This window comes from Cupressus sempervirens, chromosome 3 (genome assembly GCF_028749045.1).
Source record: "Cupressus sempervirens isolate cs-2001-9-10 chromosome 3, ASM2874904v1, whole genome shotgun sequence".
Lineage (NCBI taxonomy): Eukaryota > Viridiplantae > Streptophyta > Pinopsida > Cupressales > Cupressaceae > Cupressus > Cupressus sempervirens.
Window position 1 is genome coordinate 929,350,223 of NC_143120.1, and position 25,878 is coordinate 929,376,100.

The window sequence follows — 25,878 nt, forward strand, 5'->3', positions numbered from 1 at the left end:
ACAGATACCGAATTACCCTGATTTCAGAAATCTGGATGAAGCCACTTTCTCCAGAAAATTGCAATACCAACAATTAATAAAACAGTGTTGAAACCTCAAATTAAACAAATTTGATTTGTAAATCATTTGAACAAAAGCGCTGGAAGAAAAATTTCCCTGGAGAACCAGTAGCTTATTAACAGTTCTTTTGAAATATAACACTAAAAATTGCTGAGTAAACTAAAAAGGCAATTATAAACAAAGTTTGTCTACATATTTTCTCTCAACCAATAAAGGTACCATTTTGACAAATGTGGACCCCTGCATGATGCGACACGAAAGATTTAAATATGATTATTCCGAGCTTGGTGTAGTACTGGAAAAATTTTCAACATTAGAAAAAATATAATATTAAGCTTCATATAACTGTAAACAATCTTTAGACAACAGTAATTACAGATTGTATAATTCCTATAAATTGGTTGAAATAATAAGCAACCCATTGCAGCTCTTTCCTGGACGCCCCCACTAAACAAAAACATACCACCAAGAGATAAGATGTAAGACCCAAAAAAACCAATAAATTGACACACCCTTTCGTGACCAGATCCAAGTTACAGCCCAGTTGGATTGAAGGGTGTATATTACCAAGTCCTCTCCTACAAGTTAGTCCAATTTACAGGAATATTGACAATATCTCTATAAAACTGTAGCTAAAAGACAAGTTAATCTGCATTCCATGCCTTAGGAGAGGAACACCAAAATTTTGAATTTTTCTAGGAAAATATGCAAAAAGGAGCAAACCAGTAAAATCATAGATATACAGCCATGCTCTCTAGGAAAGCAGGATAAAAAAAATGCAGTGCTTGCACTAGCCAACCAACTTAAATGAAGAATGGCATCCATTTGCCCGAGACTTCAAGAAAACTGCCCAACATAAGCAAACTGATTTCACGTCTCAAATTAGGCATGAGCTTAAATGAAAACTTGAATTGCTAATCTCTTAACAAGCAATTTCAAGTTTACCCTAACCATCTTCATCACCATATTCATCCTCTTGCTGATCATCAGAGGAAATACCACCACCTTCAACCATAGGTTTTCTGTTTGAACCTCCAGCCCTACGACCTCCACTCATGTCTTCTTTGTTAAATCCTCCATTTCCATTTACTTGCTTGTTTCTCCACATTCTTTCTTGGTTAGCGTGTGTATGGGAGGAATGAGGTATCTGACAATCCTCTGCACAGCCCAAAAACCATTGACTCCATTAAATCATATCAAAAATAGATAATCTACATGACCAAGCATGAAATTCCTTCCAAAGTAAATATATATTAGGATCTAACCTTCGTCTGATTCCAGTCTTTTAATTGCTTCAATGAGTGATTGTTCTTGGTCCTTTAATGTAAACACAGACAAATCAAGAGAAAAAAGTCATGCTCTTAAAAATCTAAAAATCCTAAAGCCTGCTATAGAGACAACTCACTTATAACCTCAAAAAATGCTATACAAATGTAAAGCTCAAACCAATAAACTAAAAATAATTGAAAGGAATGCAAAATTCTTACTCTCAGTGCCATCTTGGCATTCTCCACAACTGAAGGATCAGGATGATCTCTACAGACTCTTTCGACCTATCCAATTAATCAAGTTAAAGAGTGTATATTTGTGCGCATAAATCTATAATGTTAAGTCTTGTCCATACATGCATAAAATTGTGAACATTTACTACATAAAATATAAATGCATGTCTAAATTATCCAGAGCCCATGATACTAAACATCAAATCTATTTAGTCATAGGTAGCAAATATGCAACAACAATTCATGCAAGTGGTGCACCATATAATTCATTGATGTAACCCACAATCAAAGATGGATTTCTAATTAAATTAATTCAATACCAATAACAGGATGACTTCAAATATTTATTAGACCAAATTTACAGATAAATCCTTCAAGTATCTTCAGAAACACAAAAAATTGGATACTAAACATTAATCCACGAGGAACTTGTGCATCTAATTCCCAAGCTAGGAAAGAAACCTCTCTGTGTCGTATCCCAGCTTTTGTCAAAAATGAGATACCAAAGGAAAAAAGTGCAAAACCCATTGCACATCACATGGAAGAGGTGCATCATTTTAACTTTGTTTTGATCAAATTCCTAGAAAATTTGTGTAGAATAACAAAATATAACTGACCCCATTAATGCACAGAACTAGTCACAAGCAAGGTCTTGAGCAACAAATCAGGATCTGAATGACATAAAAATAAGAAATAATGTGGGATACATGTTGAATATTTATATATCCACTAAAATAGAATATCAAAACAGAAAGCAAATAATCACAGAACAAGAACATCTGCAATAATAATGTCAACCTGTATATAAAGCAACACTAATTAAAATTTAACTAGTTTGATTTTATTCTAACACTGAATGGTGTATGGCACAAAAATATTTTGACATTTAAAATTTCCATTCCAATATTGCCAGAAATGTTTCTGCGTAAAAGTAACATAGAAATGTCCCAATAAAATCAACATTATGTGTTCAGAATATCTATTACACCATTGCTTCCCCTAATAAATAAATATTAATAAGGGGCTTATAAGAGATCCATTTAAATATGAATTAACATGCATTATATCATCACATTAAAGTAGTAAGCTTAATATTATCAATAAAAATTATTATCATTATGTATTAATATGCATTATATCATCACATTATGCATTATAAATAAATTTTAAATATTAATAAGAGGTTAGTAAGATATGGATCTAAATAAATATTATTCAAACCTACATCATTAGCTTGTTTTGTGGGCTGTTATATCACTAACATACATATATTGCAGTTGAGTAGATATATGAAGCTTAGTTAATAGAATTTGTTGCAATGCGCATCCTATAAAATAGCCCAACAGCCCATCAAAATTATATAAATATCGTTCAGGTGTTTTCAAAAGATACACTCTCACGTTCTCTTGGGCAAAATTCAACATTTAGCATTGAAGCAATCTAAAAAAAATCCATATTTTATGATGTGATGGCGAATGAGAAATATTTAACTTGCCTTGTTATTTATGGCTTCATTATTTGGAAACATTTTTAAACTCCTTGAAAACTTACTGCATGACAAGTTTCTTGGTATGTGGTCAATTCTATAACATGGTCACATAAAGACTGAAAATTTGACTCAAGTCCTCTAAAAGAAACATCTAAAGCCAGATGTGATGCAATGTGTTTGTCAAGCATAGAAAACTTTTTTTGTTTGATCTGTGTTAAGTGTCTTCACGTGACAAGGAAGGAAAGTTTTCAAAATGCCTTAACGTAGTCAACAGATTACTAAGAAAAACAGAAGCAGAAAAGCCTAAGAGAAGTACTAGTGAAGACAGGTGCAAGGAAAGAAAAAAAAGAAAGCTCAATGTATTTTAACTGTACTAAATTAGAAGACATCTGCAAGGAAAGAGAAAATAGAATGCTCCATATATTCTAATCGTGTTAAATTTGATGTCCTAAAGAATGTCACAGCAAGCCACAAAGACCAAAAGTATGGTACTGGGAATGTCAAATTCAAACACCTAGAAAACTCAATAAAAAAATTATCAAATGATAAGAGCACACTAGGTTGCAGAGGTTAAAGATGCTTTGTCAGTTAGACTGTACGAAGTGACCAATCTTTGTGCAGCAAGTATTACTCTAATGCAAGTACAGCAGTTTAAAAGAGAGAACCCAAGGAATGCCAGAAAAGAAGGTAGATTTATTCTAAAATCCATTTGTCTCTGGCCTGTGAGCTTTGAAAACCCTTTATTTTTTGTTGTATGCCCAAAGATGAGATTGTTGAAAGGATAATATCACCCTTACCCTGCAAAAGCGCCTGATACAGAATAAAAAGTTAAAACCCTCATTTTTCAGTTGCCAATGTGAAAAGTGAAGACTTCATTGCCTTCTCTAGCACTATTATACTATGGAACACTCTGCAGCACAAGAGGAAATTTAATGTTGCAGCTCAAGAGGTTTGAACGCACCCAGCCAAAGAGGCATCCAAATCATCTTGATCATACTTTCCACACTCACAAAACTTGGGTCAACCCTAGATATAAGGGAATCTCTGGTAGCTCTGGATCTAAAAGGTGAAAGTTATTCAATATATGGTAAACAAAACAATTAGAAACTGGGAGTAAACCAAAATAAAAATTCGGTAATCCAAAAAAAAATTCCTTCCAAAAATTGTTAGAAAAATTATTTGTGGCAAAGAAATAAATATTAATAAAAAATCTGTGTTCCACAGAAACCCGCATCCTGCCTTGGTACAACTCCGTTCCCATCCCCGAAATGATTCAGGGATTTGAGGACTTGGGAACCATTGCTAAACTCAGTCCCTTATGCTACCAGTGCCTCAATTTCATGCCCTGATTTTGATACAGACCAACCAGTCGCACCTGCTGGTTAGAAAAAGCCATATATTTTATCTGTTCTATAATGTTATAGTTGAAACTTGGAGCCTATTCGCATTTTATTATAATTGTTTTATATTATGTATGCACCCTAACAATGAAACATTTAAATTTTGTTAATTTGTTCGTCAATGCACATGTAAAATCTCAATTCAAATCTAATGTTATTTATTAAGCTTCTAAAATGCCTATGGTGAATGCTTTACCAATGTTACGATATGAATATTTGAGATTTCTCTATTTTAATTTTTCTTAATAGCCATCCACTACCATCCCCTAAAAATGGCCCAACACACCCCATACCAAAAGCACATGCTGCTAGTTGTGACCTTTTTCCCACATCATCCCATTACAAATGGGGACCCCCTATTTTTGCTGAAGAAGCCAAGCCTTTTTGCAGTCAGTATCATCTCCCCAACCCTTGAACTATATTGATGGTTCGTCCTAAGTATGAAATTGGCTAGGTCCAGAATTATATGTTACCTGCATTCAGCCCCAAAAATGGGAACTGTATAAAAAATAGTGGATTAGGTCAAGTGTGAATGAGAATTGATATTTTAGAAAGGACGCCTGTGAAATTTTGAACATTTTGACATGCTTGTTATTTTTTAAATTTCTACTTTTAGTATGTCTATGTTTAGTAAGTCTCATTGCATCTAGAAATAGCCTTGTTTTGAGTTTCAAAGTATTTTATACTTTTAGCAATGTGTATTTTTAGTAAGTTTTGTAGTGTTCTAGTTTGTCCTAATTTTGAATGCAAACAAACTTACTATTTACAGTGTCTATTTTTGAAATGTCAGATGAGCACTGATGAGGAAGAGGAAAAAGAGTATCCAGTTCTATATCCAGAAAGTTGAACAATTTTGGCAGCTCATCCAAATTTTACTAAGTTTAGAAACATCATTGAAAAAGCATCTTTGGGAAAAACAGTTGACAAAGCACCTCCTGAAAGTGAAAAAAAAACCTAAAGGCTGAAGGTTATGTCTGCAACTGAAAAGTCACAAATCACCTAGGTATGAAATTCTTGTGTTCAACACCAAATTTGTCTGGAATTTCATGAAAAAAGGACAAGTTGTGAGGATTCCTGATTCCAATCCAGGAAAAGAAGTAAAAATTCTTGTTCAAGTATCAAATTTATTAGAAATCATGAAAAAAAATATGGAAAAGAACACCAATGCTAGTGTGCTGCTTACTGAAATTTGGCTGAGTTTGAAATATTTTAGCATGTTCTAAATTCTAGAATCTCCATTACAACTTTTGGAGATCAGAAATCGCTCTCAAACATCATGACAATATCTACATCAAATATAATTAGAAGTATAAGAATTCGAAAATGTTATATTTGATATGCAAGGGAAACTGAAAAAAGAAGATTAAGTCGTCAACAAAATTCGCCACTAATAATGATTTGTCCAAAAGATAAAATCTATCACTGCCCATGGATTTGCACCCAAGAGACAATATCCTTCACTGCCAAGGAAGTACGCTGAAGCATTCTTACGCATTATATTTAATATGCAAGGAAAGTTGAAAAAAATGACTTAAGTCATGAACAAAATTCACCATTGCTAAGGATTTACAACTATTTTTAGCATTGTCTTTTAATTTTTCAATAAATTTCCCTGCATCAAAAACTAGCCTTATTTTAACTTTTAAACAACTTGCTGTTTTTCGCACGTCTATTTTGACAACAGGGGAGCTTCAGATGAGAAGGAGACAAGTGGATATCCAATTCTATATCCAAAAGAATGTGCAAGTGAGGAAGCTGATCAGAAAAATGGTATGTCTAGAAACATCCTTGAAATATGCAAAAATGGAAAGGTGTGAAGAACATCCGAAAAATGGTTAAGTCTGAAGAGCATCTTTGTAAAACATCCAAAACAGGAAAAGGAGATGAAATTTCACTTAGTGTGGAGAGATTTCAAAGTGTGCAAAGGCAAGGGAATTCTCTCCATCCAAGGAATTTCTTCAAAATGGAAAAATCCTTCTTTGTGCTCCATTTGCCCCCACGAAGGGGAATTCCAAGTGTGCAAGGAATTCTTCCAAGCAGGGAAAATCTGTCTCCATGCCTTAGTGTGCCTAAGAGCACAAATCTTACATGTTTATGGATTTCCTTCAAACACCAAGAGTATGCCTCGTCTTATCTGCACCCACGGGCATGAATTTCTATGCTAAGGAATTTTTCTGTGTTCAAAGTACACCTAGCTAGCTCATGTACACTCAAAGAAGAAACAGCAAGGGATGAATGAAGTTTGGCTGATTATGGAAATTCCCTCTCCAGATCTCAAATGTGCCCATGGAAGGGAAGTGACTAGAGACATAAAATAAAAGTTCCCCAAAGAGATATTTTGATGAAATATGGCATCTTCACAATTCAAAGGAAGAAAGACATCAATGCAAAAAAAATTAAGGTTCTAGTGTTAAAGATGTCCAATTTTCAAGCAATCAAATTCAAGGCATTCCAGGTCCAAGATTTCAAAGATCAAAGTTCAAGAGCAAGGGTAGGAGAAAGAATGCAACATCTTGAAGTTCCTTCGAAAATCCAAGGACTAAGAATTCCAATTCCAGACATTCAAGAAAATATTCAAGTTCTTCAGATTCAATCAAGTATGAAAGGCTTCGGTCAATAAAAATGGTGTTCAAACACCTTTCAAAATCTCGACATGTTCAATTTTTTTGTGTCGAAGGAATAGATTGTTACATCCCAAATTTTTTATCTTTTAAAATAATATTATAGCCGTTGTATGGTTAGTTAAAAACTCTCGGATATCATAGTCTTGTGAAATAGAAGTTATGATTAACCGAAATCAATTCATGTGTAAATGACTTGTTAGTTGATTATTGTTATTTCAATGCTTATATTTTAAGATAAATGTTAGTGGTGGTTAGCCATTGTGACAATTATCAGTTATTCTGTTTCCTTGATATTTCGTTTTAAATGGAGGAAAATGTTATTAATGTGGAATATGCATTTTGGTTGCAGGAGCAGACGAAGGGGGAAGCATTGCTAAATAGGATTCAAGGAATGGGGCACCAATTTAGTCCTTCGTCAGACCATCAGGTATGGACTCTAACTACCTTGATTAAGAATTTAACTGATGGACAACAGAGTATATCTCGGACAAGTCATGAGCTACTTGGTCAAAAAAATTATAACAAAAGAAATATTAGACATTTAATACCTCTCTTTTATTTTGAGACTGTCGAAGTGGTCAACATTATAACTTTACACACACACACACATATATATATCAAATGCCACTGTGATATTCTGGTAAGAGAACATAATTTGATCTGCACAAGAGGAACATAAAAATGATAATGATCAGTAGTAGAATCTGCAAGTGCAGATCTATAATATATTTAAACTTATTACGATCCGATATAGATAATTATCTATCTTCAATAAGATCATATATTTATATGGTTTCGATTAGATACAAGGGTGATGATTGTTTTCCAAAACAATCAATCATTATAACTATATCTGACGAAGCTACTATTGATTCAAAACTGTGTTTTCCATGTGAAACAAAAAATATTACTGGAAACCCTCAGCTTAAGAAATAAATATTAACTACAGATGTCTCTTCCATTTTACATGCAATTATTCTGATGTTGATGATAGAGCATTATCTATAGTAAATGTTGATTCTGGATTCGATTGTGTACAAGTTTTTAACATCAACATTTTGAATCACACTCTGTGATCTATCATCAGGATTAGAAGAGCTGAAGCAAAATAAGATAAACTGTTGCACACCAGCAAGATAACAAAGAGAACAACGGAGAGAAAAGGGAGGCACAACAAAAAGAGGCCTCATGGAAGTGAGAAAACAACAGAAAAGACAACACTTGGGAAAATAAGAAAAAGAATTGACCAAGAGGAAAAATAGGAAACTCAATTTATTTTAAAAAAAACGCTACTTAAAAACAAAAGGAAGATAACAAGAGAGATTGAACAAGAAGTCCAATATAATAAAGATTTTAAAAAATTTAAATAGATTAATAAATTAAAATATATATAAATAAAACAAAAGAAAAAGAGAAACAACAAATATAAACAAATGCTAGAAAATAAAAACAAACCTATAAATATCAATCAACAAACTAAAAACATAAGGAAATAATTTATGATTCCAGAAAGAGAGATAACAAAACAACAAAGAAACACAACTATAACACTTAGGCAAGCAAGGAACATAGGAAGCAACAGACAAGAACTACCAAGAAATAAAAAACTAAATAATAATAATAATCCTTAAAAAACACATTCAACAAGATAAACCCAATCGAAAAAACAAAAAGGAAAAGGCAAATAAGAATACAAATAAAACATTAAATAAAAAGTGAAAAAGTTAAGAGCAGAAGCTAGAATATAAATAAATAAAAACACTAGAACCTATATAAAACTAAACAAAATAACCAACAAACATGTGTAAATGCACACACACAGATAAAAAGCTTAAAAATACAAGAACTCGAGAGCGTGTGCAAGATATTAATATGTACACTAATATATATGTGCATACATATGTGTATTTATGATTGTATATGTGTGTGTGTGTGTGTGTGTAGAGAGAGAGAGAGAGAGAGAGAGAGAGAGAGAGAGAGAGAGTATTATCCTAAAAAAAACACAGAAAAACTAATATAAGTAAAAAGATCAAAAACAACACTACCAATTGAATGAAAGAACTAATAACTCAAAACTACAAAAAAATAAAATAAGAAATCAAGAAAATACTTAGCACTGAGAAAAAGTAAGAGTGATAAACCTCAAGATTAAAATAACACCAAACACAAAAGAGGCAAAGACCACACAAATCCAGCACCCTGCCTCAGGTTTATCCAAACCCAAAAGCAACCCCAAACTAGCAACTGGACCTGAATTCCAAAAAGAAAGAAAGCAAGAAAAGGGAAGGGGAAGACAAGGATGCAAAGCAAAAAGAACAGAGACCAAGACAGAGAGGACGAGCCAATGGAAAGGGAGGAGATGAAACTGAACCAAGGGGAAGAGAGAAAGGAGAAAAGGGGAGGCAAGCATATCTACGCTTGGACAATCATGGATGCCAAGAAGCATTCTTGTTCCCACCATCATCTCGATCAAGGTTGGAGGGATGGTTGAGAATTTCGATAGCCTCCTTGAGCTTTCTCTTAAAGAAGAAGTCTTTTGTGCAAAGTGCCTGAGTGCTCTCCAAACAAATATGGTGCTTGGTAGAGAGGGAGTGCTCAATAAGAGCCGAATTGAGAGACCATTCATGTTTAATGTCTGCACCATGTTCCATAATTCTAGAGCTAAATGTTCGACCAATCTATCCAATATAGGGAATGCCATATCTAAGGGATGTCCCTATGGTCTTTGAGAGGAGAAATGGTTCTAAGAGGAGGCATTATCTACTCGTAGATTTTTAAATCTGCCTGCTTTGTTGAATATTTTTATCTCAATTTCTTATTGAACTCTTTATTTTTTTGCTTAGCTAAATTGATGTCTTACATTCATGTCACCCACACCCTTTGTAACTAGCTAATACAACTTTTTTAGATAATATATGGGTTTCTATCAATGGGGCCACTCTCATTAAATACTCACACTATACCCATACATCAAAGGAAGTGCATGAACTATGCTTCTACAGAGCGTAGCGGAAAACAAGGATACAACAATGCTACAAAACTACCCACAAAATCATATGGTCTCAAACCACAAACCAACCAACCAAACAAGGAAGCATAAAGATGAAAACTATCAACTTTTTAGATAACCACAACAGCCCATAAAAAACCTCCTATGGCATCTGAGAAACTGCTAAAAATGCCATCTAGGCATGTGGAACCATCAGCCAGCAGTCGCAAGACCTGTAATTTATTCCATTACCCAAAATCGTGATCAATTCTACAGAGGGTATGGCCAATCCTACAGAGGATAGTATCAGGTCCACATCACATCAAACCCTTTGAATTTAATGCCTCAAATCTGCAATACCCACCACACAGCTCTAACGAATTGATCACTCCAAGAGAAGCATCATAAATCCACTGATCAACTCCATAATCCCTTTATGTTGCAAGACAAAATTACGTTTAATCACCTACCAAAAATCCTGTCAAAACTCTTCTAAATTTTGCATATCCATCATTTATTCCTGAGCCATTGCATCTATACCTCTAATACCAACATGCAACATGACCAACAGCTCTTTACATTTAAACTCTGGCACCAAAGGACAACCCATCAGCCTCCTCAACATTCATCTACAACAAGTTATGCACCAAAAAGTTCAAGCATACACTTACACAGTGCACCATCCACCACCCCTACCATTAACTTTCTAATAAAATTGTCCATTATGAACCCACACAACCAGACCCCGCCATTAACCTCAATATCCTCAGGCACCAGAATGGCTTTAATGACATTCATTTTCACTACACTATTGCTATTGAATATCTTCTTCAAACAATGGTCCATCAACCACCCATGGCAATATGGGTCACAGAATCCACCTCAACCAGCCATTAACATCATGCTCCCACAAAAACCAACCAAAACAGCTGAGAATGTTGGCAACAAGTGCAATATCCATAAGGCAGTGTATGTTAAAGCCAACTAAAAAACTGACTACACGTCATTATATTAATACACTAACACCAAATGTATATTTAGTACTTATTGAGAGCTTGTGCAAATGGAAATAATAAATATTGCATAAGCGATGGGACAAAAATCAAATACTCTGACACCAAAGCTAACGCTATACACAATTCTAGTTTTCTACTATCCAAAAGAATGAACAAAAGCATAAATAGAAATACTAGGGGGGTCAATTAATGTCGAAAAATGTAGTACGATTAGGACAATCCGACACATCTCTACTGTCCATGTTAGAAACTCTTTAAAGACAGTGTATGCTAAAGCCATAGGACAGTGTATGCTAAAGCCAACTTAAAAACTGACTCCACATCATTATATTAATACGCTTATACCAAATGTATATTTAATACTTATTGAGAGCTTGTGCAAATGGAGATAATAAATATTGCACAAGCAATGGGACAAAAATCAAATACTCTGACACCAAAGCTAATGCTATACACAATTCTAGTTTTCTACTATCCAAGAGAATGAACAAAAACATAAATACAAATACTAAGTGGGTCAATCAATGTCGAAGAATGTAGTAAGATTAGGACAATCAGATAAATCTCTACTGTTCATGTTAGAAACTCTTTAAAGAGCACCCCTTTACTCGGCAAGAAATCCACAATATGTTTTTATCCTCAGGAAAAATGACTCAACTTTACCAAAGCATACTGGCTTTTCCAATAAACCACTTCCTCCAACGGCAGATTGAGCTTTCAATAAGGTCACACTTCCTTAGTCCTTGCATCTATAACAATTTGTGAATGTCCCTCCACCTCAATAGAATGATAGCCTTAGACGTATGTCCATTCACTAAAAACTATAACCACAATACCCACGTGCAGATTATCTTTAGAGGCACCATCAAAATTTAAATATTTAACTTACCCCATCCTTCTGCAATACCAGTTTGTCTTTGTGACTATCATCATCTTAGCCCATGAATGGGAGTAACTGGCTCATACAACCTTGCCTAGGCAATAACAACTTATTTTCAGTGTCAGTTCTAGACCCTCGGAGCTTATAATTCATGTCAAAGCAATTTTCTTCAACTTTCTTCTATTGACATTTCTGTCTCTTTTTATGACATCTTTCTCAATATTGTCTGAACTCTCTCCCTCCTCTCCTCATTGTATTCCAAATCTCTTGGGATTTTTCATTCTGAAAATGAAAATAATCATCTACTAGCAGAGTTTGATACCATTAATGTTAATATCTTATATCTTGTCTTATTCAACCCTATATCCCCTTCTAGTTTTTCTAAGATAAGGTTATAAACGGAAAATTGAACCCTGTCAATAGCTGACAATCTGAAGAAAATGGTTCCCTTTTTCAGCTATTGTCCGGAACCATATAAAATTTTCTGAAAAACAAAAGTTTTGTCCTTTCCAGCCTAAAATACTTAATAATATAGTTTCCAATCAAAGCTGAATTTACTTGCAATATTTTGCCCAGGAGGGAATAAGACTAAAGCACCAAACTAATAAGCATACACCAACGTTGCGTTTGCCTACTTGATAGACCTTAAATCAAGCTATCAAACCCCTATATGTAAAATTGTTCACAGTTAATATCAAAGCTGTGACTACAAGCGGAATTTCAGGCACCCACATTGAGAAATAATGGAAGCGCCAATTCACTTTAATGAATGATTACGCAATATATTGCACCAAAACAACCTACCTTAATCATGGTTAAAAAACAAAAAGAAAAGCTTAGGTCTAGTCTAAAACTAGCACTACTTTAAGCTATACCTGAAGTGAAGTGATGAAAGTCAATATTAAATAGATCCTAACATAAGGAAAAAATCTATGCATATCAAAAGCCTTGTATAAGAGAATAAGCAAATTTATTTATTAAATAGATCCTAACATAAGGAAAAAATCTATGCATATCAAAAGCCTTGTATAAGAGAATAAGCAAATTTATTTGTGACATTGATAACAAATAACATAGAGCAATAGATGAAACAAGGCTTAAAAAACCTGACAGTCAGGATATCTCGAATACTTCATTATGTAGCTGGCATTTTACCTCTTTAATTAGCTTGTCTGTCTCACGTAACTCAATGTTCTCAGTCTTTTTGCTGAACGTACCATTTTGAAAAGTCGCATATCCATTTGTACCTTGGCCCTTTGGAAACCCCTTTCCTCTACTACCATTACTAGCCAGAAATTTTTCATTATGTCCTGCTGATCCACGACTCATCTCTAAGGGACCATCACAATTCCATCGAACATCCATTGAGCGCATCTGAAGAGCATAAAGAGGTGAGACCCAATAAGAAGTTACCAGACTACAGTGCCTCCAATAACATCAGGAGATTATACATGCGTACTTAAAGATTAAAATTTTAAACATTAATGTCTTTCTTGGTGAAAAGACATTCATAAAATTGCTTGTGTACCCTTATGCGAAACATAAATGGCCATTGAATAAACCTAAAGCAGCCAGCAGTCATTGTTAATCATATATACCCACTCATGAGAAATGACAAATTAAATTACAAGATTAGCATCACCAAACATTATCTGTTAAAATATTTTAACTACAAGTCGTCCAATATGAACTTGCAGAGGACAAGTAATTATCATTAATTAACCTACGTTAACATATAAAAAGTGCAACTGTCAAAGGAGTTCAAAACTATTGGCACAGGATCTGTGCTTAATGCATAACAAAATGAATCACATTAAAACTTTATTGTTCTGTCACAGACTCCCATGTCATCCTCATTTGTTAGCAGCAACGCGGAGTGAAAAGTATTTTAAGTGACTTTAATATGAAGAAACTTTTACACACAAAGACAATTTAGGAGACTTTCAACCAATGAAGCTCTTAGTTACTGATGCTTTTAGTTCTAGGTCACACTGAAATTGGGTCAACTGTAAATGCAGAAATCAACACTTGCTAAAATGTAAACTGTTCTGTTAAAAATAAAGTTACACCAGAACCCATATTTACTCAATTATGAGTATTACAATTATTGAAACAACATGCCATTTAATCAATTCCAAGAAAAAGCACTTTGACTGAGTTCCATGTAAGCAAATCAAATCTCTAAAAATCATTTTATCCTCCAATTGCACTCATGTCATTTACCCATACAATACAAACTCTTATTATACTACTTAAAAGCTGCATCTCTTGAAAATATTGATAAAAACTTGCATATGCAAAGTTGATCCATTGCATCTTATTATTTGAGTTACACAGCTATGGAGAGGATGAATACTATTAAACTCTGATATGTGAACTAAATAATAAAACGTTAAGTGAAATACTAAACCATCGCCATTTTGAATAAAGTATCTTCCATTTTGAATAAAGTATCTTCTCCTTCCAAAGTACCTGGCTCTATCAATGAAAATCAAACCACACAAGTTTCAACTCCAGTCACAACCTAAAGAGCTTGCTTGTATTGGGTATATTACAGTTTTCCTTGATCAACTATATGATTGCATCGAACTGCACAATATAATCAAGTTTGGAGTTGTCTTCATCACAGTCCTAATGCCAATCAAAGTAACATGTACAAATTAATATGTCCAGTTCCTCACAAAAAATCGATTATGGGCTGCCTCTTACAATTAAACTGAATGTTCCAGATATGCTTACAAAGGATGTTCGTCTGGGAAATGAACCACTGTGACCAATTACATAAAGCAACATAATCTGAGTATTAGCATAATCTTCATGCTTTTGACAGAAATTTGTGCCATGTTGAGGTATATATCCAAACCTTGATAAGTGATAGCAACAAAAGCAAGAACTCACAGCGTGAGATGTGTTGGAAATGACAAAATAATTTCTTGCTTCAAAGCTATGAGATAAGTCTTAAGAAGACAAATCTCCAAAGCATGAAAATATGCTTAAGCTCAACGCATAAATTATTAACACAAACATATAACAAGAGGGAGATGTTTGTATGCGCACGTATACATGTACTGATTATCCCAAATGTACCCAAAACTAACTGATTGTAGCATTAAATTCTCTATATTGTTTAATGGAAATTTCTATGCAAAAGAAGATCCAAAATAGTTCAGTCTTCATAGTATATATACTGATTGGAAAATGGGACATTTTTATATTTGTTAATGGGCATCTATTTGCAAAAGAAGATACATAACAATTCAACTTTTATAATCGTTTTGTGATTCCCCTTGCTGAACAAATAAAGGTGTAGACCTAGCAAATACAAAGCACTTTAATTTCTAAATAAATCCTACACATCTTTCCACCTGACCAATATCTTGTAATTGTCCTCATTAAACTCCTTTCTGTATGTCAGTGAGTTTTGTGAGTCACAAGTACTGCACACAATTTTAATCTAATTTGATTTTTTTGGATTTTTTACAAGCTGAAATCCTACAGTCTTTTCTGAACCCTTTCTTAATATTACAAGTTACAAAATAAAAACATGTACGTTATTCATTACCCAATTGATCAATCTATTTAGAATTAATATTGTAACATTTGTTCCTAAAGTGCTATGTTATTATGATTGTCTTTAATCCCTTCAGTTATTCCCTGTAGATCCAGGTATGGATAGACTTAATTAATGATATTTGGTGTTGCATTATTCTTTCAGTGTTTTCCAATAAACTTCTGAAAAAGCAACAAAATTTATTTATGCTGTACATTTTTTCCTAATAAATGAGCATCCTAATTAAGCTCTCTTATATTTTGTCTGATAGTTTTAACAATTCTAGAAAGAAGATTTCAGCCTCAACCATCTCATCAAATTCAGATACTAGATTAAAGTCTGTCCGTCAATAAAATCTCTGTAAACAGCCCCATATGGAAGATTGGGTCTGCTCAAACAGCTGTGCACACCTCAAATTATTCAATTTACTCTAAAATTAATGAAGCCCATCAAATGATTGACGAAGAGACCTCCCTGTCAGTTTCAGAAGGCACCCAAAAACAACCAATGGAAACAGGCTTTACATGTGCCTAATCACTGTATAAAGAAAAGTGCTGCTATTATGTCCTAAGATTCTGTTTCACTTTCATTTAAATATGGATAGTGTTTGGGCATGCCGAAGTAATAACTTCATCCCCCAAGAAACAAAACTTCAACTAACCAAACTTCCTCAATCCATATAGGCCCCTTGACATCTTTTACTTGGCAACTCAATGTACAATTTTACTTTTCAAGCATGGTCAAAGAATATAACAGATTCAAACATATATTTGAAATTTTATAAGACTCTTTAAAGCACTAGCCAAAAGATGGGACTCTTGCAAAATCAGGGCTTATAAAATTCTCCAATCACTTATGAGAATCTTATTGTATGAGTATAGGAAACTAATGTAAACCTACAATTGAAAATAAACCACATAACCATTAAATCTCCTCTTCTATGAATCATCTAACTGGCATGAATTCCCCCTAGCCGCCCTGTGTATCCTTCTTTACTCTCCACCAAGCTGGCTCCAAGCATTCTCATCTTGACCCCTCAAAAACACTTCCCATCGCTCCAAATTTTCAAACTTCCTGATATATTACTAATTCCACATGATCAGATTTGCACAGACCTGTTGTCATAACTTCACCTTAAGCAATCTCTGATATAATGTTAGCTTACAGCTGAAGCACAAACTCAAGGCTAATATAAACTAATTGTTGTGTTATTTCCATTATTTTGCCACACAGTGACAGTTTTGATTGCACCCTTAGAGAGGATTATTAATTTGTTTTGAATATCATTTTACTCATGCAGCTGTTCTGGCCCTCCTATTGACAGGCATTACAATATTGTAAATGATTTTTTGTTAGATCTTATGATATACAATTTACTATTCATTGTTTATTATTTACTGGGATTGCTCTTTCTGTTACCAATATCATGAATTTCCTGTTTTTTAATGCTAAGATGAATTGAGACTTATGAGTGGGACATATGTACTTCACAATAGCTAACCTTATCTAATTTTTCTATTACATTGTAATTGGACTTCATTATGACTCCAACAGCGAGGTAACGTTCCTCTTTAAAGTATTACTACCAGAAAGCCTCAAATGCTAAGGACCTTCATCTAGGCACTGTATGTCATCACCTTGACTGTTTTTCAGGTTATGGAAACAAATGCACATTACTAACTTATCTACCAACAGAGGTTCATCGGCCTTGATTATGAGAAGCTTTATAAAGAAACTTTGACTTTAGAAATTTTCAAGCCTGGCCTTGTCAAATTTTACATAGGCACTGTAAGTGGTGATAATGATGTTGGTTTCTCTAGCCCAAGTTTTACTGCAGACGTGTGAAGCTTTATACAGAAATTTTGACTTTGGAAATTTTCAAGCCTGGCCTCATCAAATTTTATGCAGGCACTGTAAGTGATGATAATGATGTTGGTTTCTCTAGCCCAAGTTTTACTGCAGACATGTGGCAGCATTTGTCTCAGAATGCTACTTGCAGTACATCTGATTATATTCAGACATAAATGTGATTTAGTTCTTTCTTTCTATCATGTTGTGTGCCATCAAATTGAAATGTATATTATAATACTTAAACGCTCACACATTATGCCATCTATGTTCTAAGTTTTAATGTCTACCTCATAGTTACAAGAAGACAGGGACTCATACTGTTATGAAAAACAGAGCTGGTTATACCATTTTCTAAAACTTGAAGATAGGTACTTGAAGACTGCAAAATTTACACACACGCACACAGAATCATTAAATAGATATGCAACTTCAAAAATGTAAAACACTAAAATGCTTAAACTTTTTATAAACTAACATCATAAAGGCGACAAATCGGAACACATCAACAAAAGCAAAGATTTATAATACTAATGTTTAATCATCAACATAAGCTAAGAAAATATTTTTAACTATAGTCACCTGGAGAAGACAGATCAAAACTAGAAGGGGAATGAATGCTATTATTTTTAAAATCGCGATGTGGGGATCCTTACATATTACTGTATTTTCTGTAAATCGAAAACTAAAAATGTATGCATCTAAGATTCTAAAGCCTTATTATAACTATTTAGGATTTGATGAGAAACTTCTCTTCTATGAAAGAAACTTGTGAAAAAAATTGTCTAATGGTTAAATTCTTTAGTTCTTTTAGCTTTCTTCAATCACAAATCAGCACTTTACAATACCATGTACTTCATATGATACTTCTGAGAAAACGCTATAGGAAGTTTCCCAATTTTCAAGGGATGCTTCTAGGAGATGTATTACATATAAATAAAAACTTCATCTAAAATCTCCTAAAGTCTGGCGACATCCCCATTTGAGTCTCCAAGACAGAGGCACACTTCTGTTATGAGAGATGACTACCACCAAGTGTCAGGATACAAGTCCCCTAATAATGACAGACTTTAAATCTTAGCATTAATCTATTTACAAATATATGCAGCAAAGTACATGAATATTAGTTCACTTGAACAAATGCAGCTCTTAAAATGCCCAAAAGACCCTTCAAACTTAAAATGATTTGTTCTGAAGCCAGTCTAATAATGACAGACTTTAAATCTTAGCATTAATCTATTTACAAATATATGCAGCAAATTACATGAATATTAGTTCACTTGAACACATGCAGCTCTTAAGATGCCCAAAAGACCCTTCAAACTTAAAATGATTTGTTCTGAAGCCAGGCTAACTGTTGGAGTGAACTTCAAAAGAAGACACTTCAAGCATCAGAACAAAATTATGACCTTATTAAATATTTAATTAGAATCACACCCAATCAACAAAAAATGTTACAATAATCAGGCACCAGAACAAAGTTAAGCCTGGAAGTCATAAGAAATATATAAAGATGATAGAAAAGAGGTATATGCTCACCCCTTTTGATTTCCTTCCTCTTGCTCCCCCAGCTACTCCTCTTCCTGCTGCTGAAGATGCCAATTTTGCTGGTGCAGGATGCATTGTAGAAGGAACAACCATCGCAGGTGAGTTTTTTTGCTTTTTAAAAGATGCTGAAACATCAAGGCTCTTCACAGCAGACTGTGGTACAGCCGATATGAATCTATGTAGATTAGATGTTCCCTGCCGGCATTCTCTGTTTCACAAATTCATGCTAACCAATCAAAGGTTGAAATATGAGAGTTGCTAGAAACTCTCCAAATATCTAAAAGATGCTGCCAACTAGAACATTTCTTGCAAAAACTTCATAATTCTGCTAATGAAGTAAAACCTAGCAATCAAAGAAAGCCTATCACCACATCCACCAGGTCGACAACAGAAGCAGGTCAAAATAATGAGAGATCAAACCTTATCTGTTTCAGCATATCATCTTTATTAACTTTCCCCAGCAGTGCCCGGTGCTCCATATCAGTAACCCGTAGTTCTTTCCTCAGCTCTGAGATTAACCCCTCTTTCTCCTGCCAAACATTTTCATAACAAGATATAAAAGCATTCACTGTGTTTGCCAACCTTACAGGCTTACAGTCAAAATGATAAGAGTACTCGTAAAATATCTAAAACATAAAAAAGAACAATTACAAAAACATCAATTCCTACAGAGAATCGCAAACCAAAGAGCTCAATATTAAGAATAAGTCAAAAATTAGCACAGAAGATTCTTACTCAGCAACTGTAAAGAACAAGAACAAAGGTCAATACCCAGGAAACAGCATCAGATTGAGCAATAAAAGCACGAAGAACAGCACAGTAAGCCTCTTGCTCTGCCCGGCGAATTCGAACCTCCATATCAGTATCACTTTGTATATTCAGCAGTTTCCCCACAGAAAACCTCCCATTTGCACCAGACCGATCCCCTCCTCTTGGCATTCGGTTCATTTGAGGTGGTAGAAGATCATCATCCGTCCCTGCTTTGATTAGATTAATAGTATTATTGAGCTTGTATAGTATTCAAATCACTGAGATCATCTCTCCATAAGAAGGGATGGTTTAAGAAGAGAGTTTTGAATGATAAATGAATATATGCTTCATTCAATGTAATAATCTACAATTAGTTGCACAAATTCTAATAAAAAATATGTATTATTTCACTACTTCAAACATGTTGAAAATGCCAACTTACATTGATGAGAATAGAAGTATATCAACGACGATTAAAAAATGGGATTGAATTCTGAAAAAAATAAGAGGAAGTGATTGATTTACCATTGACCAATAGCAACTAGACTAAAGTTGTACAACGTGTAATGAATCTTTATCTTATTTTAATGTCTAGATGCAACAGAAATCATTGGTTCTCAGTGTAAAGGCCCAAGTTTACATCCTCATGGTGGCATTTTAATGTGTGATTCTAATTTGACTCTTGGTCTTCCATCATTGGCTTCTAGTGTGGAAGTACCATCAACCATGGATTTCTAAATTGCAACTCTTGTCTTCAACTGTTGAGTTTTTCTGTGAAAAACTAAGTTGTTATTTAATGTTAATGCTCATATTAAAGTCAGAATCGGTCTGATTTATAATCAATTGCTTGGATGAGCTATGTAATAGTCCCATTGGTACTTGTGAGGAGCTTAGTCTTATTAATGATCATAGGGATCTAACTATTGATCTTATTTGTAATCAATTGTTCACATGAGCCATATTCACAAGCTTCTTCAATATATAAAATAATAGACTTGAAATAGTTTTTATTTGAAGTCCTTTAGAATAAAATATTACAAGCTAAAATAGTGTATAGTGCTGCTTAGACAAAGGCACAAATACAATACTGACAGTAATAATTAGATCTTACAACTGATAATTCCTGACACCAAAAGATTAATACACACTTCCTGCTTCAACACAAAGGACACAGATATAAGGAAAAGGTTAAAAGAATGCAAAAAAAAAATGCTAGAAGTAAATTGAAACTTTGGATGTGCAGCACTAAAGGTGGGCTGATCTCACATAATATGGCATACTATTATGAAGTGGTATCTTTAAAACGGCTAAAAGAAATTGATAGTTTGCATAAACATTGTAGACTGTCATGCATAATTTGTGAATAAGGCAGACTAAAGCACAATCATAGTCTTGATGCATCTATAATAACACTGCCTGTAACAAGGATGGGACAGATGGTCTGAGAAAGATCCAGAGAAAAAATGGGAAAATCTAGTCTTGAGGATTGGAAAGGAAAGCACAAAGACTACCATGGAAAAATCAAAAGACTGAAAAACTGAAAGACACAAATTAGCACATGAAACTTTAGAATTGCATAGACAAGACAGTTTTATTTGAAGCAAGCTCACTTGCAAGGAGGCCTCATTTTCTAATGTAAAAGAAGACAAATTTACAAGGTTAGTTGTATATGTGCAGTCTGCACCTGTAATTTTAGCATAGCTGCATATCCAGCAATCCTCATACATTCTATAATTATGTTTTGATAATCATTGACCTTCAAGTCCAGCAGGTGATGGTTGAGGGGTGAGGCAGAGTACTGCCACGATGATTTATCAAGTTCAAATACAGCTGGGTATGAATCAGGACTATGCTCCCCATAGTAAAGCAAGATATGGTTAGATGAGGCTAGGTGCCAAAAATTGAGATTTTCAGAAGACTGGAAACATCTTAAAGCACCTTCTAAGCTATATTCTGCTCTAAGAAAGATGGTGCATTCCCTAAAATATTTAGCTGACAACAAGGAAAGCACTTAACAATCAACCTATCATTGAAATACAATTAAAAAGAACCATAATAGGTTTGCTACCTCAAAAAGAAAAACTGAAACAAACACATCATAACTCCTTATACCTCTGTTTGTAGATGTCGACAAACAATATCAGTATGCAGTTAAATGGGAACTTCAGTTGCTCTAGGAATAAAACTTCCATGCTTTTAGAATTACCTCATTATCATTCTACGCTACATGATGCCATTAGTATATGCTACAAGTCCCGGAAAAGCTTCTATAACCATCCAACAAACCCTCTCTATCAGGTATATAACAGATAAATCATCTTAATGCTTCAGATTAAATAACTGCTAAAAGAAACAGCTTGTATCTGTAACTTCAAAGCTTTCTTTAAAAAAATGTCAAACCGATCAAAAGATTTAGCAAAAAAGAAACATGCTCAATTTATAAAGTAGTTTTATAACTTGTGAGGAATATATTCAATATAAGGGCTACATGATTCTCCCTAGTCCATTGAGTAAGACTAGTTGTAAAAATAAGGAGTTTACGAAAGCATCCTACATTGATTACAGTGGAAAATTGAACATGAATAAGGCTTTCAAAGGACTTCTATGCTCCAAAAGTGCTCATCTGTAGAAACCTATTCACGTAGAATAATTTCACGTAAAATTATATTAAATTTAAAAGATAGATGCCAGCTCCTGCTAACTCGAGTCTGAGATACATCAATAGACTCTACTTACAGTAGACTTGCACTCGTTGTGATCACCCTAAATGGGCCCTTCAAGCCCTTTTCTATGAAATATACAAGATGTATTAGTCCTTTTTTAGCAAGTTTTGTGTTGGACAGTCAAAAGCATGTCTGAGATGCACACATGGACACATTTTACAATAGTTTTGTACCTCCTGTGATTGTCTTATATAGTCTCTTCTAGCTTTATTTAACTACTATGGACCATTCAGGCCCTTTTCTTTGGCCTGAGCAAGAGGAACTAAAAAATTTGGAGCATCAGAAACCATGTTTATCAAATTTTGTAAAGGTAAATAGAAATCACGGTACCTTGGAAACTTTCTCTTCGTTCTGCTCTTCTCTAAGCTTAAGCGTATCTTTTCTTTTTTCTAAAGGACAGCCCAGACATGTGCCCTTTCCTATAAAAGGCGCTAAAAAAATTGACATAAAATCGATAGCCGGTAAAGTACCAAGTAGAAGACATAAAATAAGCTGCAAAATTTGACATCTACAAAACCTGATTCCAAGTCCCAGACAAGCAAACGACATTTTACGTTCCCTCAACATGAAATCAAGTCAAATCTCTTGCAATCAACAATTAATTTCTCATATTACCTTGCTAAAACCTCCCAAATCTCGGTAGAGAGACATATTTGCTACAGTGGTGTCTAAGCCATATATTAAACTCCTAATTCAACTCATAACCCTAATTTCAAGTCCTAGAACGAGCAACGCTACCTTCTTAAGTGCTCCCAGTATAAAATTAGGTCAAAACTAAGGCTATTGAACAAATTCATCAAATCTCTATTTTATACATGCTAAGGTGTGCCCTGATGTCAAAATTTAAGACTAACTCGCTCGAGTCACGCAATCAAAATGCAAAAGGGAGACAAATTTCATGAAAAATAGGGAAACAAGCACAAGAAGAGCAAAAATTAAGAGCAGCAGAAGAAGAAGAAAACACAAAACACTTTATAAAAAATTAAAGTAATAGTGTAACGAGAAACTATAAACAGAAATTCCATTTCAAAAACACATACCGCTACTATCAGACGGACGGTACGCCATGGCTACCAGAGCTTTGATCAAATAGCGAAATTCACCAAATTCCGCAGCAGTGGTAAACTTAGAGGCGTTTCTGGCGCTGTATAACTTTCACTAGAACAACAAAACGAAAATTGCTAACAGTTTTGCAGAGGGTTGGAAAACCAGAAGCAGAGGCTGCTCTGCAAAAAGGCCGACCGGGAGGCGCTAAGATTTCTTGGCGGCCGGAAAAACCAGTCCCGGTTATATTGAAGGCAGGGGCCAAACTGGCGGGCCGAAAAACTAAATGGCTCTGGCGGCCGGTCACATGGGCGCGGAGAAAAAACCCCTGTTTTCAGAACGCCCGCGCAGTAAAGACCACTATTTTTAGCGCGCTATTTCGCGGGGGTCAATTTGGAGAAGCGGGGCCCATTTTTTATGGGGTTGCATAGTGATAAGCTTTGGATCGTCTGACGGTTATTATTTTATAAATATAACTGGGAGTTAAATTTTAATAAAAGGGTTTAGGATGGTACATGCATAGATATCATGCATCGTATGCCATTTGACTTTAGTGCATAGATGCTAGGGCTAACGTACTAGACATAGCAAGTTGTCCATTGGGCAACATGAGACTATGCTCTCTTTTGGTAAGTTTGGTAGTTGGATACTGTAGAGAGTTGTTTTTTCGAAATGAGCATGTGGGTAGGTTGTTTCTTATTATGAGAACTTTTTTCTTTGTTGGGTCTTTTAAATTAATGTTGGCGATAAGGAAAAAAGGTATGTTATATATATATATATATATATATATTACGTAGAGTCAATCAATCACTAGACCTTTTATCAAGTCTTGAGAGAAATGGAGAAGTGATATTTTCCTATAGCATAAGGTCCCGTTTGGTTGGAGGAATTTGATGCGAATAAGAAGCATTTACTGCTAGAATTCAGCAATTCAATGTTTGGTTGCAAAACCAAAAAATGGAATAAGAAAATATTTATTCGAATTTTAGCCCAAAATGGGCTTGGCGTGTAGTGCCTGCCCCTAGTTTGCATTTTTTGCTATCATTACTTAACTCTTTTAGGCCAATTCCTGTTTGATGATTAGTATTATTATTTTAGAGATTATCAGATGTTGTTTTACACTCAATTTATTATATGATGAGATGACTTGGTACTCTATATTTCATGCATGTATGATGATTATTCAATGTTTTCAATTATCAATGATGATTAGTTATATGATTTATTATCACACGTGCTTTCTTATGGATACTTACCCCATACTGCATGTGTATGGTGTGCGTGTTGTTTTCTTTATGTATGGTGTTTCTGATGTGGTTAAGGAAGGGAGTCGTAGTCACCTGCTAGTCGGGATCTACACGATGCACTACTTCCTGCCATTGTCTGTTTAGCTTAGAATATTGTGTTTGTACATGCGTGGATTTTATGCAGGTTGCAGGTACCGGGTATCGACTTCCCTGAATTGCCAGGATGAGCGTACCCTATCGCATTATCTCAATGGTAAGAGAGGGGAGATAAACTCTTAAGTCCATTTCCTAAACCCTTTAGCCAATTGTCCTAATTGATAATTAGGACAAGTATCTGAGTTAAGTACACTCCGAATGCATCAAATGATGTTATTTCGTGATTATAACCCTTTTTGTTTGATTTAGTATGTGTTCTTCTATGATGGGTTTTCATATGTTGCTTTACGAGTCCTTGATGTATTTTCTATTAATTAAGTTTAATTAAAAGGATTAATTAATGATTTAATTTAATAGAAAATTATTATGATATTTTAATATTTAATTGTATTTAATTAATTGAGAAATTAATTAAATAAAAAGAATTAAATTTGGAAATAAAAGTTTTAAGTATAATTTTAGAATGTGATAATATTTATTTAATTTAATAATAATATATATTTAGAGTTCATTTTTAAATAAATGCTAAATATTATTATTAATTGAATTAATAAATATTTTATCAATTAAAGTTTCTTAAATAAATTAAAAGTGGAAAAGATATTAAATTATTAAAGGTTTCTAGATCGCATGATCTAAGCATGAGTTTAAATATAAAAGAAATTAATTAAAACGATTAATTAATGATTTAATTTAATAGAAGATTATTATGACATTTTAATATTTAATTATTTTTTTATTTAAATTGAGAAATTAATTAAATGAAAGGAATTAAATTTGGAGATAAAAGCTTTAAGTCTAAATTTAGAACTTGATAATATTTAGTTAATTTAATAATAATATATTTAGAGTTCATTTTTAAATAAATGCTAAATATTATTATTATTTGAGTTAATAAATGTTTTTACCAATTTAGTTTCTAAAATAATTTAAAAAGTGAAAATATAATTATTTAATAAAAGATTCTAGTTCGCATGACTTATGCATAAGATTAAATAAAAGAAGTTTATTAAAAGATAAAATAAGTGAAAATAATAATGTTACTTTAATTT

General features: G+C 33.8%; 1 protein-coding gene across 1 annotated transcript; it reads right to left on the minus strand.

The window, feature by feature from the left end:
• Positions 1-540: 540 nt before the first annotated feature.
• On the minus strand, positions 541-23,858 carry LOC149569792 (protein EMSY-LIKE 3-like). The gene is made up of 8 exons (XM_089822515.1): positions 23,420-23,858; positions 19,678-19,883; positions 19,327-19,436; positions 18,898-19,114; positions 13,116-13,334; positions 1,548-1,613; positions 1,326-1,377; positions 541-1,218 (listed from the first exon to the last, which is right to left on the minus strand). Exons 1-8 carry the CDS (start codon positions 23,445-23,447, stop codon positions 1,007-1,009), a joined length of 1,110 nt encoding a protein of 369 aa, XP_089678641.1. The 5' UTR covers positions 23,448-23,858; the 3' UTR covers positions 541-1,006.
• Positions 23,859-25,878: the final 2,020 nt, after the last annotated feature.